General features: G+C 48.2%; 1 protein-coding gene across 3 annotated transcripts in view; it reads left to right on the forward strand.

Annotated features, from left to right (window-relative positions):
• LOC146812352 (embryonic polyadenylate-binding protein-like) overlaps positions 1 to 14,985 on the forward strand; it is an 818,377-nt gene that overhangs the window by 752,135 nt on the left and 51,257 nt on the right. For all 3 annotated transcript variants that reach the window (XM_085619346.1, XM_085619345.1, XM_085619347.1), the window contains one exon: positions 10,990 to 11,083. In XM_085619346.1, the coding sequence (XP_085475472.1) occupies positions 10,990 to 11,083 (94 nt within the window). The remainder of the gene's footprint in view (positions 1 to 10,989; positions 11,084 to 14,985) is intronic.

The raw sequence follows: 14,985 nt of genomic DNA on the forward strand, positions 1-14,985 counted from the left end.
TACACGAGCAACCCGTCGGGCCCGCGAATAGCGTCTATCGGGGCGTGAGCAGCTTCCTGTCTGAGTAGCCAGGCCAGTAACTGCCCCGCCCTGTCGGACGTGGCGTGAACTCGTGCTGAGTGAGCCGCATAATTGTGGCAACGCAAGCGCTCCAGCAACTCCGCATGGCGTGCCCGAAGCCGCGCCAGTCGGACTGAGTCACGACCCCCGCCTTCGCCATGATGTTCGCACGAAAGAAGGCGAGATTCCAGGCTAGCGAGCGACAGTGCAAGCCGCTTACGAATGTTCCACGTCGTGCACAGACCGTGGCCCCTGATAATGGACTTATGGGCGTCCCACTCTACTAATTCGCTGCTCGCCGTCCCCTCATTCAGTTCAAAGAACTGCTCGATCGCTGTGCCTAGGGAGGCACGAAATTCAGCGTCCTCTAGAGCTGCCGGCTGGAGTCGCCACGTGGGAATGGGAGGCCGACTGGGGTCCCACCTGAGACGCAGCCTAAGAGGGTTGTGGTCAGAGTGGGTCCGACCCAAATATTCTGCCTGGTCTAACAGGGGAGTCAAAGAGTGGGAGCCTACCACCCTATCGAGACGGACGTGAAGGTCATGTACCACCGAATAATATGAGTAGATGCGGTCGTCGGAATGCAGGGTGCGCCACATATCGTATAATGCCCAACGCGACAACCAGTCGCTAAGGGTCCGCGCATTCGAGACCGCCTGCGTGCTGCGGAGGGGCAGAAAGGACCTATCTAGGCGCGTATCAAGGACAGAGTGGACAAGCGAGCCAAAAACGACGGCTGCTCGACATTCGGGACGTATAAGGAGCCTAGTAGTATGTGTTGACCATTAAGCCTCCCACAAGCCAATGTGTATCGCCCTGCCGGGTCAGCTACTACCTCCGTGCATGTAAACGGTGTGCCCGCCCTCACCCAGATCAGTGTGCTGCGGGCATGTGCGGAGTACGTGGTCCCGAAGAGCTGGCCCCTCCAACGAGCACGCAGCCGGTCGAGCTCAGGCTGCGTCATGTGGGTCTCCTGGAGAAGGGCTATGGCCGCCCCTTGCCGCTGCAAATAAGCAAAAATGGAATAACGACACGCTGGCGTGTGCATTCCCCGTATGTTCCATGTGATTACGTCAGTGGTAGCCATCTAGAGCAATTGAGGTCTACAGGGGCCACGGGGCTAGGGTCGGGTCGGTCGGAGGGGGGGAACATAGGCTCGGAGTGTCATGCCGGTGTGTTGCAACCAAAACCCCAACAAAGGAACATTTGTGTACTGCTGAGTATATGTAATGAAAATCGGTAACATTGTAACTACCGGGGCAAACCCCCAAATGGACATTCGTCCAAACTGCAAGCTATGCGCTTATTGAATTAAACTAAGCCAGGTAATGGCTAACGGGTGCGCAGTGTGGCTGTAGCTAACACAAACTGCTCTTTCCCTGCGTTATCCCTACATTCGTCATATGTGCCTTCTGTGGTTCGGATGGTACTGAGCATGTGCGAGTAGCCTAACTGCACCTACCTATACCACCTGCCTCTGACCTCACATAACGCATAAACCCCCCTGAACAGGATTCTCCGCTACTCCATCCACCCAATACGATCCAGCAAACTTGTGCGTGCCAGCACGTGGCACTGCACCACATCATACAGGGAATAGGAAAACCAACAGTCACCACACCACCCTGTCTCACTCATGTCGGCCCACACGCCGGTAGGCTCCGCCATCTCAATGCACTGGGCTCACACAATGTGCTCGGCAGTCTGGGGTGTCACCAGTGGTAGAACTTGATCTTCTGAAAGCATGGTGGACGGGGAAGAAGATCTACTAGTCTCAGGTTCACTATGCTCGTGGACAGCCGCTTCTCCCTGGCTGCTCGTGGACCCCAGGGTTGTCACCGCTTCCAGGGCTCCCTGACGTTCCAGCCGCATCCTCTCAGGACTGGGTGCCACGGCGGGGCCCGAAACCCCCTTGCCCTGCGGGCCTCCCTCCGCCGCCGTCTCCTCTCCTGGCGTCCACCAACTCCTGAATCTGGGGGCCTCTGACCTCCGCACAGCCCCGCTTCCTCCAACCAGTCCCAGACATCAGCCAGGGCATCGAAGAATCGGGTCCCCTCGTTTGTGACCACCCTGAGGCGCGACGGGAACAGCAGGGAATATGGGATCTCCAGATCGCGCAACTTGCGCTTCACTGCCAGGTAGTTGCTCCTCCGCTTTTGGACTGTTGCCGTGTAATCCGGAAAAAACATCACCTGTCCACTTACCACTGTGATGGTGTCCAGCTTCCTGGCCTCATGAAGCACCATGTCCCTATCTCGATAGTTGAGGAGTCTGGAAAGGAAGGGTCGCGGCTTAGCCCCGGGTTGAGGCCTCCAAGCCGCGACCTTGTGCGCCCGCTCCACCACGAACTGCGGGGAGAGCACCCCCGGGGGGAGGATGTCACGAAGTCACCCCTCGACAAACTGTTCCAGGTTCCGTCCCTCCTCACCCTCCGGTAGTCCCACCACTCGGACACCTCACCCTCCGGTAGTCCCACCACTCGGACATTATTGCGCCGGGAGCGCCCTTCCACGTCCTCGGCACGATCCTCCAAGGCATGGACACGGTCGATCAGGTCCTGCAGGGCCACGGTGTGGTTGCGCACCACAGGTTGGACATCCTGGAGCACTTGGCGTTGCTGGGTAACGGAGTCCGCCAACTTGCGATGGTCCGCGTGGAGGAGGGTGAAGTCCACTGTGACTTTATCGATCCGGGACTCCAGGGAGGCCCTAGTCTGCTCCAAGGTAGTACCCAACCGTTCCACTGCCGCCAATACTGTGTCCATTTTCGCCGCAAGTGCCGTCGCCGGAGGCTCCACGTCTGTGTCATGACGTCCTGATGTGGGACCCAGACCCTCCGCCTGTGATCGGCCCACAGACTGCTTGTTCCGCAGCCGGCCCATGACCAACTGCTGTGCTGAAGGCATTCGCCGGCAACCCCGGAACCGGGCGGACAATCCAGACCCCCGCTCCTGTTTCACCGGGGTATGAAAGAGTGAACACCACGTTTTCCCCCCCCCCCCCCCCACCCACCGGCGCGGGGGAAGGAGAGGAGGGAGGGGGGGACAAGGAGCCTCCTGAGAACGGCGCAGCCACTGTCTATCAGATGCCCAGGCTCCAGAGGCCGCTTCGTGCTGTCCCCACAGTGCATCAGTGCCCCCCGTCGGGCATCTCTCCTCCACCTCAGCGTCTGTGCCCCACACCGACCAGGTCTGACACGATACCATCTCCGCTGTCGGCATCCGCTGCTCCTAGGCCACTAGCAAGTGGGCCACCCCTCCGCTGCCACCGACTTGGTGTTGACAGTGGTGCAACCCGGACAACACCCCTGTCTCGGCTATGACCGGGCCCTCCACGCTGTTGTCGCCAGCTGGGACGTTCCCTGTGCGCGTCGGGTATGTGAAGGCGTAAGTCCCGCTGCAATATGCCAGTGCCTCAGGGGCTCACTCCAGGTCCAGTCACTCTGCTCACTGCGGGGTCAAAGCAGCACCCCCCCCCCCCCCCCCCACCTTCTCAGTCGTTCACCTCACGGTCTGTCTAATGACCGGGCCACCGGCTACAAGCCCCGCAAGTCCCGGACTTCAATGTCATGTCCACTAGTGGTAGGGCGGCACCTCACTCCCGGACCGTCCATAGCAGCCGCCGCCGGGCCCACCACTCAATTGCAGCTCGCGAAGAGGCCCACCTCGCTCCCAGGCCTCCCTGCCGCGCCCCTCGACCTCATTGGAGTGCTGAGGTCGGGTCCGCACGACTCACCCGGGCAGCTCCAGTAGGTAGTCAGCCAGGCCCCGTAGCGAGGTACTCCAAGCCAGGGTCTCGCACAGTACCCCTGGGATGTCGTCGCAGACTCGTTCCGCAGTGGCGCCCTGTCGCCAGCAGGCAGCAGTCACCTTTGGGTTTGCGCCGTCTTTGCCGCTTCACCCAATCTGGCAGGCTGGATCACCTCTTCACTGGCAGGTCGCCGGGTCTGCCGCTCCCCACCTCCGCTTGCGTCGGCCTCCGTGCCCGAGAGGCCAGCCGCCGTCCTTTGCGTGGATCACGGTCCACGGTGCCCAGTCGCCTCGTGGCGAGCCATGGGCTAGTGTGTCCCCCGCGGCCGGCCAAGGTCTATGGCCTGCTCCGCTCTTCCCGCCTGCCTCAGACTCAGCACAGCACAACCGGAGCGGCGGGCTATTGCCGGCTCTGAATTTCTCCGCGGGGCTGCGGGAGGTCTGTATGTCGCGGCTGGCGGCGTCTGCGATGTCTACTCGCTCTGCAGGTAGGATAATTAACAGGATGATGGCACCGGGTGGCAGGAGCTTCACGCTCTGGCGACCATCTTGTTAGCGCGCCACCTAGCGCCCCCACTGGGTAGTTTTTGTTATGACAGCATTTCCATAGGAGGGCGGAAAGTTGCGGGTGATCTGTCAAGCGTGGGCCGAGTAGAATGATGGGGATGCCAAAGTGCAGTTTTCATATAGACTTTTTAGGCAGCACTACCACAAAAACTGCTTAACGGAATTACCCCAAATTTGGTAGGAAGCTAGATCTTGGTTCAGAAAGTGTGCTTCTTGTGAATTGGTGTAAAGCATTTTAGTAGATTTGGAGATTAAAGTTCCAAATATATTTTTATATCTCAACGGTCTGGTTTGAGGGACTCTCGAGAGTCCCTCAAACCCAATAAAAAAAAAAAGACCTTTTCGATTTTTCCCAGGGAGTTTTTTCCCCTTGAGCCAGCTTTCTCGCTCCCGTGGGAGGAGCACTCTGAATGGCTGGCCACAATATTTTAGAAAATGTTGTGGCTGCCATTGCAGTACTCTGGGACTTGGACTCCTGTCCTAAATATAAAAGGGGGCAGTGTAGGTATTATCTGCCCCCTTACCCCCCAGGATATATATATATTTATGGCAAAATTATGAAAAAGCCTCAATGTTCAAACTTTGATAACGGACATTTATGATGATGTTGGTGTATTATGGGACATTGAGTCCCCGCCTATCCGCTATCTTTGCCCAACGTGGGATGTGCCGCCTGTGATTGGTTGAAGCCACGCCAATGGAGTGTAAGATTGTTTAAATTAGTTGGAAGCTAGCAGAATTATCGGATGGTTTTTGGCACTGAAGAAGGTGAAATACCGAAATGCATTTGCAAAAATTAACCACTTTTAAAGATCCCGAGAGTGCTCCGTGTGTTTTGAAGTTGTTGTGGAACAAGACAGTCACCTACCGTGACGTAAGCACCCGCTGAAGTGTTCGGCCACCTGGTGAAGTTGGGTTTTGGAATATATATATATATATATATATATATATATATATATATATATATATATATATATATATATATATATATATATATATATATATATATATATATATATATATATATATATATATATATATATATATATATATATATATATATATATATATATATATATATATATATATATATATATATATATATATATATATATATATATATATATATATATATATATATATATATATATATATATATATATATATATATATATATATATATATATATATATATATATATATATATATATATATATATATATATATATATATATATATATATATATATATATATATATATATATATATATATATATATATATATATATATATATATATATATATATATATATATATATATATATATATATATATATATATATATATATATATATATATATATATATATATATATATATATATATATATATATATATATATATATATATATATATATATATATATATATATATATATATATATATATATATATATATATATATATATATATATATATATATATATATTTTTTTTTTTTTTTTTTTACCTACTGGCGGTCGCCAGTAGGTAGTTATAGTTAGGACCACGTTTCCAATGGAAATCCGCAACATTCTATTTTGAATAACTTTTGCGCCGGTCGACGAATCCTCGTGAATTTTCCAAAATAGGTGAGGCGCTACGCTCCGCTCCTACCCTGAAAGTCTCGGGGGGATTCGTCAAGCGGGGGCTGAGATAAAAGGGGGGTCCCAAAACGCGTTTTTCCCATGCATTTTTCCATAGGACCTTTAGACACAGCTACAGCCCAAACGGCTGAACAGAATTACTTGAAATTTGGCAGAGAGGTAGTCCTCAGGTCAAGGAAGTGCCTTTTGTAGGTTTGGTGTAAATCTGTTCAGTAGATTCTGAGAAAATAGCCTTTAAATCAATATATATATCTGAGCCAGCTTACGGTGCGCTTACGGTGCGCTTACCGTACGCGTACGGTGGCGTGCACGATTCTGATTGGCTCTTAGATCTTAGTAAACATTCGAATCGGCCGAAACCAGCAAGCGGCGGCCGCCATTTTCTCTCTCGCACTCAGAGTGGGGCAGCATAAATGAAGCCCAAAAATGTGTAAAGGGGCAGTATATTGAGATAATAATCACCCAGCAGTGATATACGGGCCCCCAAAGCCCCAAAATTTTTTTTTTTTTTTTCGAAAAATCGTCGATTACGCTTACCGTACGCGTACGGTAAAATTTAAAAAAAAAATAATAAATTACCCACACTTTCCCCACCCCATGTGCAAATGGTGCCCTAAGGGCTCCATTTGTGCATGGCATATCAAATAAATGAAAATAATAAACAAAACATTTCACAACGATGCGCGTAATATGTCCCCCATGTGCGCACGGTGCGCGAAGCGCATCGTGCGTACATGGCCCATCCCGCATAATGTGACGTGACCACCGTGCGTGCATGGCACTAACTGCGTAAAGTGGGCGCGCGGTGCGCGAAGCGCACCGCGTGCTCACTGTGCGCGCACGGAACGAACTGCATTAAATGGGCGCGCACGCCACGAATGGCGTAAAGTAAGTTAGCATTTAAAAAACCTTGCAAATTCACTGAAAAAACCATAGGTTTCACACATGTTATAGTTAGCTGTACATTTTATTGATAAAAAACCAATGAAATTCCCCCGTTATAGTTACTGTAGGCAACTATAACTCACGCGACCGTAATCCTCTGCTGATGACATATGTGTCTTTATGAAAAAAAAATATTTGTAATATATGTATAGCTTAAATTTAATGGAAGAAGACATTGGCAAATAAGTGTCTAAATACAGTATTAGCATCAGCAGAGGATTACGGTCGCATGAGTTATAGTTGCCTACAGTAACTATAACGGGGGAATTTCATTGGTTTTTTATCAATAAAATGTACAGCTAACTATAACATGTGTGAAACCTATGGTTTTTTCAGTGAATATATATATATACACATGTCCAGGAGAAGCCCCAAAGGCACAGGTCACTCCCCCTTTTTTTAGGTACACATTTTGGCTGTTTAAGCGATAGTTTTAGTCTCATCTACCTCCAAGCCGGGGCCAGAGAATCCCTAGAAATCAAGGAGAGTTTGTGTGTGTGAACTGGAGTTTGGCTGACGGTCTGCGTATACGGACCTTTGGCTGGCAATTTGCTGGTGGTCGGTGTGGGCTTGCACTTCGCTGGTGGCCGGTATGGACTCGAGCTTGATGACGGTGTGTAGATTGGCGCTTGCCTGGTGATGTGTGTGAAGTGGCCCTTGGCTGGCCGTGTACGTGGACTGGCGGGTGGCTGACGGTGTGCGTTGATGGTGCTTGGCTGGCAGTGTGCATGAATGGTGCTTCGCTGGCGAAATGCGTGGGGGGCGCTTGGCTGGCAGTGTGCGTGAATAGTGCTTGGCTGACTGCATGGATGGTGCTTGGCTGGCGGTGTACGTGGATGGCACTTGGCTGGCAGTATGCGTTGATGGCGCTTGGCTTGCGGTGTGCGTGGATGGGGCTTGGCTGGCGGTGTGCGTGGATGGGGCTTGGCTGGCGGTGTGCGTGGATGGGGCTTGGCTGGCGGTGTGCGTGGATGGGGCTTGGCTGGCTTTGTGCGTGGATGGTGGTGTACGTGTACTGACTCTTGGCTGGCGGTGTGGCTTGCATTGATCCCCAGCATTTTCTTACCCAGAATCCCCCGCAATCCTCCAATTTACTTACAAAGTCACATTTACCTTTCATTTCTATGTGGGTAAGTTTTAGGATAACCACACAGGCGCAAAGTTCCTACCACCCAGCGTTCCCCTTGGTCTCCCGAGAAAAATGATACATCACTTGTGTGGGTGCCCAAAGTAGCGTCAGCCTAAAAATATAAACAAACTGCCCTTTTGGACCCGCCTTGGGGCCCCCTGTCAATCGCTACACTTTTTGGTCCTTCCATGTCATCATAGGTACTTGGCCCATCCACACAAGCAAGGTATCATTTGCATCGGGAGACTGAGGGGAACGCTGAGTGGTAAGAAATGTGTGCCGTGCAGTGATCCCACAACTTTCCCACACAGATATTGGGGGAAAATGTGGCTTTTTGCAAATATTTTAGGTTTGCCGTGTATTCAGGGAAGGAACATGTTGAGAGATAAATGCAAGCCACACCTCCCAGGACTCCCAAAGGTGTCTAGTTTTCAGAAATATCTAGTTTTGTTTAGGTACCCCTAGATGTATGCAAGCCCGGGACTTAAACACAGGTGTCCACATATCCATCACAAAACAACCTGGTTTTTCAAGGGGGTCATCTGTGTTTTTTGTCCCGGGCTCAGCAGCCATCTAAGGAGATCTACCAAATCTAGACATTCCTGAAAACTAGACACCTAGGGGAGTCCAGGGCAGTGCGGCTTGCTTGGCTCTCCAAACATTTTCCTAACCAGAATCCCCTGCAAACCTCAAATTTTGCTAAATAAAAATCACGTTTTCCTCACTTTTCCGTGTGGGTAAAGTTGTAGGATCACCGGAGCACCACAAATTTCCAACCACCCAGTGTTCCCCCAGGTCTCCCAATAAAATGGTACGTCACTCGTGTGGGTAGGCCTAGTGCCAAGTCGACATGGCAGTCCCAGACTGCACACAGGCTCTGCAATGGCAAGCCTGAGCCATATGTTACCAGCTGCTTCTGTGGGTGGCACAATCAGTGCTGCAAGCCCACCAGCAGCATTTGTTTTACATGGTTCACTAGGGTCTGACAAGATGAATCAAATAAGCCAATCATGGAGTCACTAATCCAATAGAACACTTTACAATAGGGAGCACTTGCACTTTGGCACTGATTAGCAGTGGCAGAGTGCCCAAAGCATCTAGACGAGCAAAAACATAGTGAAACACAGGAGGCCACAGTGACAAAATGGAAGGAAAACCCACACCAATGGTGCCAGGTCTAACAGGGATGCCTTGCTTCATCTGTAATTCTTCACCCCCTGGAATGCCTTCCTTGCATCTTGCACAGCCTGGGTAAAGCTGAATTTCTCAGAGATGGAAGGTGTAGATTTTTGTGGGAGAGTGGAGGATTGTGGCGGTGGGGTAAGATGGATGCCAGGTGGTCATAAATTTCAAGCATGGAAAAATTGGACTGGTGGTTCTTGAGCTCTGAAAAAGGAATGGAGAAAATACATTTCCATTGTGTGTCCTACGATTTCTTTCATATGCAGCAAATGCAGCAACACATGGTATCCCAGTACGTGTGGTACAGCAGCAAAGGCAGTTGGGAATCTAGGGGTAACTCTGTTTCCTTAAAAGCAAACGAGGCAGCTGTTAAGTTAGCTCAGCAGATAATTCACCTACTGCAGACGCCCTTTGCAATTTGTATATCCATTTGAAGCCATCAGATATTTAAAAAAATTATGATTTTTTGAAAAATGTTATGTTACTACAAGCCTTAGAAACTGGAACAATACCATGCATGGGACTCCCTAAATATCTAGTAAATATTTTCAGCCTCTATAGTAGAGCTTTTTAAGAATGTTTTTTCGGTGTAGCTCCTTGGATAAGCCAACCTGGTTAATTTCCGTTTAATAATAAGGTGTTTGTGAAGGGCCCTCTCAAGCAATCTTTTGCTAAACTTTATGTATAGTAACTTACTCGCTACCATTAAACATTTTATCCATTGCCCTCAGTCTGCTGGATTGTTTGTCACCAGTCTGAAGTTCGTGCTTGGGACAGCACGGACACCCTGGTGCATGTAGTGGATTTACTGTCGGTGTCTGCTTGAAGCATATTGCATCCTTACCTTGCACAGGACTCCTGCCAATGGACCTGCTTTCCCATGCCTCGGTTTGTCCAGCTTGAGTTGCATGCCCCAAAAGGCAAATCACCCAGTTCCAGTGGAATTCTGAAATTAAACATTCGCCCTTCCCATCAACTTGTGTGGTTCATATTACTAGTGCTCTGAATGTTGACAATTTCAAATAGCATATATAATTGGGAAAAGGCTGCATTTCATGCCAACACACTTATTTGTTCTGAGTACATATGTTTTGTTTTTTCTTTATTGATTGGTCAATTTCCTATCAAGAAAGGGGATTTATATTATTGAATCCCCAGATTGTAAGTGTCTAACCTGGAATACTGTTTTAGCCCAGCTTAGAAAAGCACATTGTGGCTTCTGTCAGGTGTTTTTACTAATCATGGTTAGATGGGGCAACTATATCCCACCTCTGCTTACTTCTGTCCTGCCTTGATGATCAGATCGTTACTTCAGTGCTTCGGATTATGGTAACAGCAGCCATGCAGGGCTTTCCACCATTAGCTCTCAAAGTCCAAAAACGAGTGCAGGAATAGCAGCTTAAATACTTATGCAGTAGCATTAAATTTGTGGTGTGCAATAACATCCTGTGATGTTTTAAATATAGTATTTGATGGTTATGATATCTAAAAATCTTAATGAAGGTGAAAAATGTAGTTTTTTAATGAAAAAAAATCGATTAGGTGCGAGTTAACGAGTGATAAAGTTACCTTGTAACAGAGCAACACCTATAGGTAAATAATACGAAGAGATAAACGTTGATTTATTTATTCTTAAATCCAGATATGCGATTCAAACTCGTTGTGCATGCTCTTCTAGTTGGTTTCATTTAATGTTAATATATTTTGGTATTTAGATGATGGAGCCAGCTGTCCTTATTCAGGGCCAGGAGCCGCTGACTGCGTCCATGCTTGCAGCAGCCCCTCCACAAGAACAAAAACAAATGTTGGGTAAGTGTATTAAAAGAGAGTGTCCTCTTGAAATCTCAAAGGCGTTTTAAAAAATCTGGATTGCTCATCATGGGTTGCTCGCTTGAAATAGAAAGTGATGTTCTCAGAACCACTCAATCAGTGGTTGTTCCTTCCTCATGGCCTTTGGCTCAGCCTGCTAAGGAGAAGCCATTCCATCCCTCCTCATACCCAAGAACTTGTTAAATATATATTTTATTAAAATAACATGCACTGCTGCTAATACAAATCACTGGTGTTACATCATGCTTTCGAAATGCATCACATACTTGTTTATTTTAACAAAATGTACCTAAATACAAATAGCATCATAACTTTATTTATATTCCAATAATCATGTTGTAGTTTCCAGGTGCCTTAAAGCTGCACTTTCCAACTTGTGCACCTCATATATCGAATTCCACTGCCTAGCAAAAGTTGGAATCCGTGGAATTCTTCCATGTGTATGTAATGCAAGAACATGCTCTATGATCAGGCTTATGGACTTCGGGATCTTTATCATTCCTCAGCACATTGCTGAAACCACATTATGTTGTAGATGTAAATGGAATGTCAGTATTAAAAAATTGCAAGAATAAGAACCGAGGACAGCGAAGATTGTACAATGTGCAATTCACTTTATGTATATTAAGATTGTCTCCTATGTTCTCACATTTACAGCTGGTTTCCTCTTATTCTGTAAAGTCTTTACTGGTAACTCCTTTTTAGGTCTCGCTGAGCCCCAGCGCTTGCGCTAGCTCGAAGAGACATTTTGTATGTGGGATTTTCAAAGTGCTGCTGGCTGGCCTAACGCTTGCGTTCACGCGATCGTGCACGTGCGCAGCCGACAGCCAGCAGCACTTTGAAAACTATGTGCGTCATCGCAATCACTTTCGCTTTCAGAGCGATCGCGATGACGCACGCGCGCACACAACTCCCGCTTCTCCCCCTCCCCCACCACATTTTGCGTCTCCGGCGGCTCGTTTAAACCATGCTTTCAGTTTCACGGCAAGCATGTGGCTTTCTTTATAAGCGGCTCACCGTATTTTACAGAAATAAAGCGCCCCATGCCGTGCTTTCATTTAAATATGCTCCCCTCTCCCGCCGCACGGGCAAAGCGGTTGACGTGTTAGTTAAAGAAATCTGCAGGAGCCATTGTTTCCCCTCTCTTCGCCATCCCTCCTCCATCAATGCCCTCCGTGTGCCCTGTTTTTTTTCCATCGGACGCAGTGTCTGCTTCATAGTGTTTGCGTAGAGTTTCTATATTGGGGCAGCCCTCTGAATCTCTGCCTCTGCAACACACACGGCGCTAGGTCAACTCCGGTTGCAGCCAGTGGCCATGCCCAACACCCGCCTTCATCACTTTCATGCTCGCATCCCGGCCATGGACGAGGGGGAGGTGGCAGAGGAAGGATCCGTGAACTTCCCCGGGGCGCGGGTAAGGTTAGCAGTTCTCAATATAATAACTCCACATTGGGTAAAAAGGTGTGTCTTTGTTTAAATAGCACTTGTGTTTTCAGCTGATCCCCGTTAATTGCTTGCAAGCTAATGAGGCTTGGCTAAAAACACAAGCGCTTGCAACTTTGGTTATCAGCTGATCATTAAACAACCCCCCCCCCCCCCTCCAGCCCTTCTCTCCTGGTTTACTTTGCGAATAGCCCTTTGTACAGCTCCAGACACTAAAAACTGCCCATTTAGTTAATCATTCTCTTCAACTGTGTTTTTTATTATTTACAGCTTTCCCTGAAAGTGACAATCCGCGTGTCACCAGGCCTTTCATTTGTTTAGCTCTACAATATCCTCCCATTACAGCAAATCTTTAATGCAGGTAGCCGGGGCATATGTCTGAATTTGAGTGGATCTTATTAGGGTGCTATTCATATTTCGCATTGCTTTTTTTAAGAGTCTATTCTACCCTTTTTTTTATTGGGTCCTTGCAATTAATATGGCCTTTAGGACACCTCTCTAGAGTTCATATGTTGCAGTCCCTGTGCCCTCTAGTGGCACTCCGCCTGTCCCTGCAGAGTTCCAGTTCTCTTCATAAGTGAATTTTGTGCATTTCACACACAGCATTTTTAGGTAATGGAATATTCCCCATGAAAATGTAAAGTAGATGAGAATCCCATCACAAGCTTTACAATTGTCCTTCCTTCTATGGATTCGGCCGAGTGTCAACAATATAGAATATTTTAGGCAACTCTGAGAGCTCTTCGGATTTGCATTCCAATAGTTGTGCTTGCGTGCACATTGTAGATAGTTTTTTTTAATTGCACATGAATCCCTTCTATCTGCACTCGACCCACACACGAGAGAAGAGACTACTTTAGACGGCTGTACTTCTTTCAATCTGGACCGTGGCCTGGACTAATGAGGAATCGAGTTAGAGGCAGGTGTTTGGAAAATAAGTAAAATATCTGTAAATATTGCTTGACTAGAAATAGGAAATTTGCTAGACTGCTCCTACTTTTTTTTCCTATCTGCAATTACTCTGCTTTATTGTATTGCCTAGACTGCCAGTGGCGTAGCCAGTGTGTCATGAATCCTATTGAAAAGGACGTAAGGCATGCATTTACATTGAAAGAGAGGGAGGCACTCTCCGAACTTGTATGTCTGAACTATGAGATGAGCACTTCGTGAACTGTCATCAGACTTCCTCCTAGTTATGTTCCCTATGCTTTTTAGGTCTCGCCTAGGCAGCGCGGGCGCGGTCTCTCCGAGACATCAAGTAATCTCTATCAGGGGTGAAACTCCACCTTTTGCCGGGGAATTACTCCTGCCGCTTGCCATTTGTAAACACTGGCATTGCTTTTGTTACAGGGCTTATTAATAGCTGTAGAGGCGATGCGTCACTTCCGTTTATTCCGGAAGCAGCACTGCCTAACTACAGTTCTTGTCCGCTTTCATGGCCAGTTTAGTTTCTGCAGGGCCGCATCTTTTCATTTATGGGCTACTTCGTTGTTTTTTTTTTTTTTTTTAAGCACCATGGTGCCTGGTTCACCCATAGCAGCCCGCGCCTTTCATTTGTTTACTCTATTTTTTTAAAACTGTGTATGGTTTATTTTCTCACAACGCGGCACAACGGTAATGGCCCCTGTGCATCTTTTAAAATGTGTGACTTGCAATGGCGCCCATGTGTTATATTTTTTTAATGCGGGTTAGATAAACAAAATATATATATTTATTTTTGCAGCGCGGGACACATTAAGAGTAGCATCCGCGGCCTTGCTTTTGTGCTGCTCAGAGCGTCTTGGCAGGCCCGAATCGCCGTGCTCTCACAAGAATGCAAACAGCCTGGACGGGCTGCATGTATACTTTGGATCGTGCTTAGAGCTTAACCCGTCCCAGGTCCCCACACATATCTGCCTGTCACCTCGTTCAGGTAATGGGCAACACCCCTCCCTCTATGTGCACACTCTATGGCTGACACCTTTCTGTTCTGGACCGCTCTCTACGTGTCCACCTACGCGCCACAACTCAGTGTCCGGCACCTCTTTACGTACCACATTCCCTCAATTCATACGCGCAAGGCATATCCCACGTTCCCGTGGGCGCACTCTCAGTGCCTGGCACCCCTCCAAAAGCGGATTAAAGCGTTTATGGGCTGCACCCCCGTCCCTCCATGTGACCATTCAATGCCTATCATTCTTTTGGACGGTAACGTCAGACGGTAGCCCTCGGGCACTCCGTTACTGCCCTGTCTGCACCGCTCGTGTCTGGCCTGCCTGCGCTTCGAGATCACCGAGAGCCGTGTGGACATCTGATGCCCCGAGTGCGCTGAGCACCTGCAGCCCCCACCACATCCGAGCAGCGGCCCCCGGGCCCTCCGTTACTGCCCTGTCCGCATCGCTCGTGTCTCCCCCTCTCCTGAGTTTGCAATGCAATGGGTCTCGCGTAAATCCGAGTTC

The sequence above is a fragment of the Triturus cristatus genome, chromosome 7 (genome assembly GCF_964204655.1).
Source record: "Triturus cristatus chromosome 7, aTriCri1.1, whole genome shotgun sequence".
NCBI lineage: Eukaryota > Metazoa > Chordata > Amphibia > Caudata > Salamandridae > Triturus > Triturus cristatus.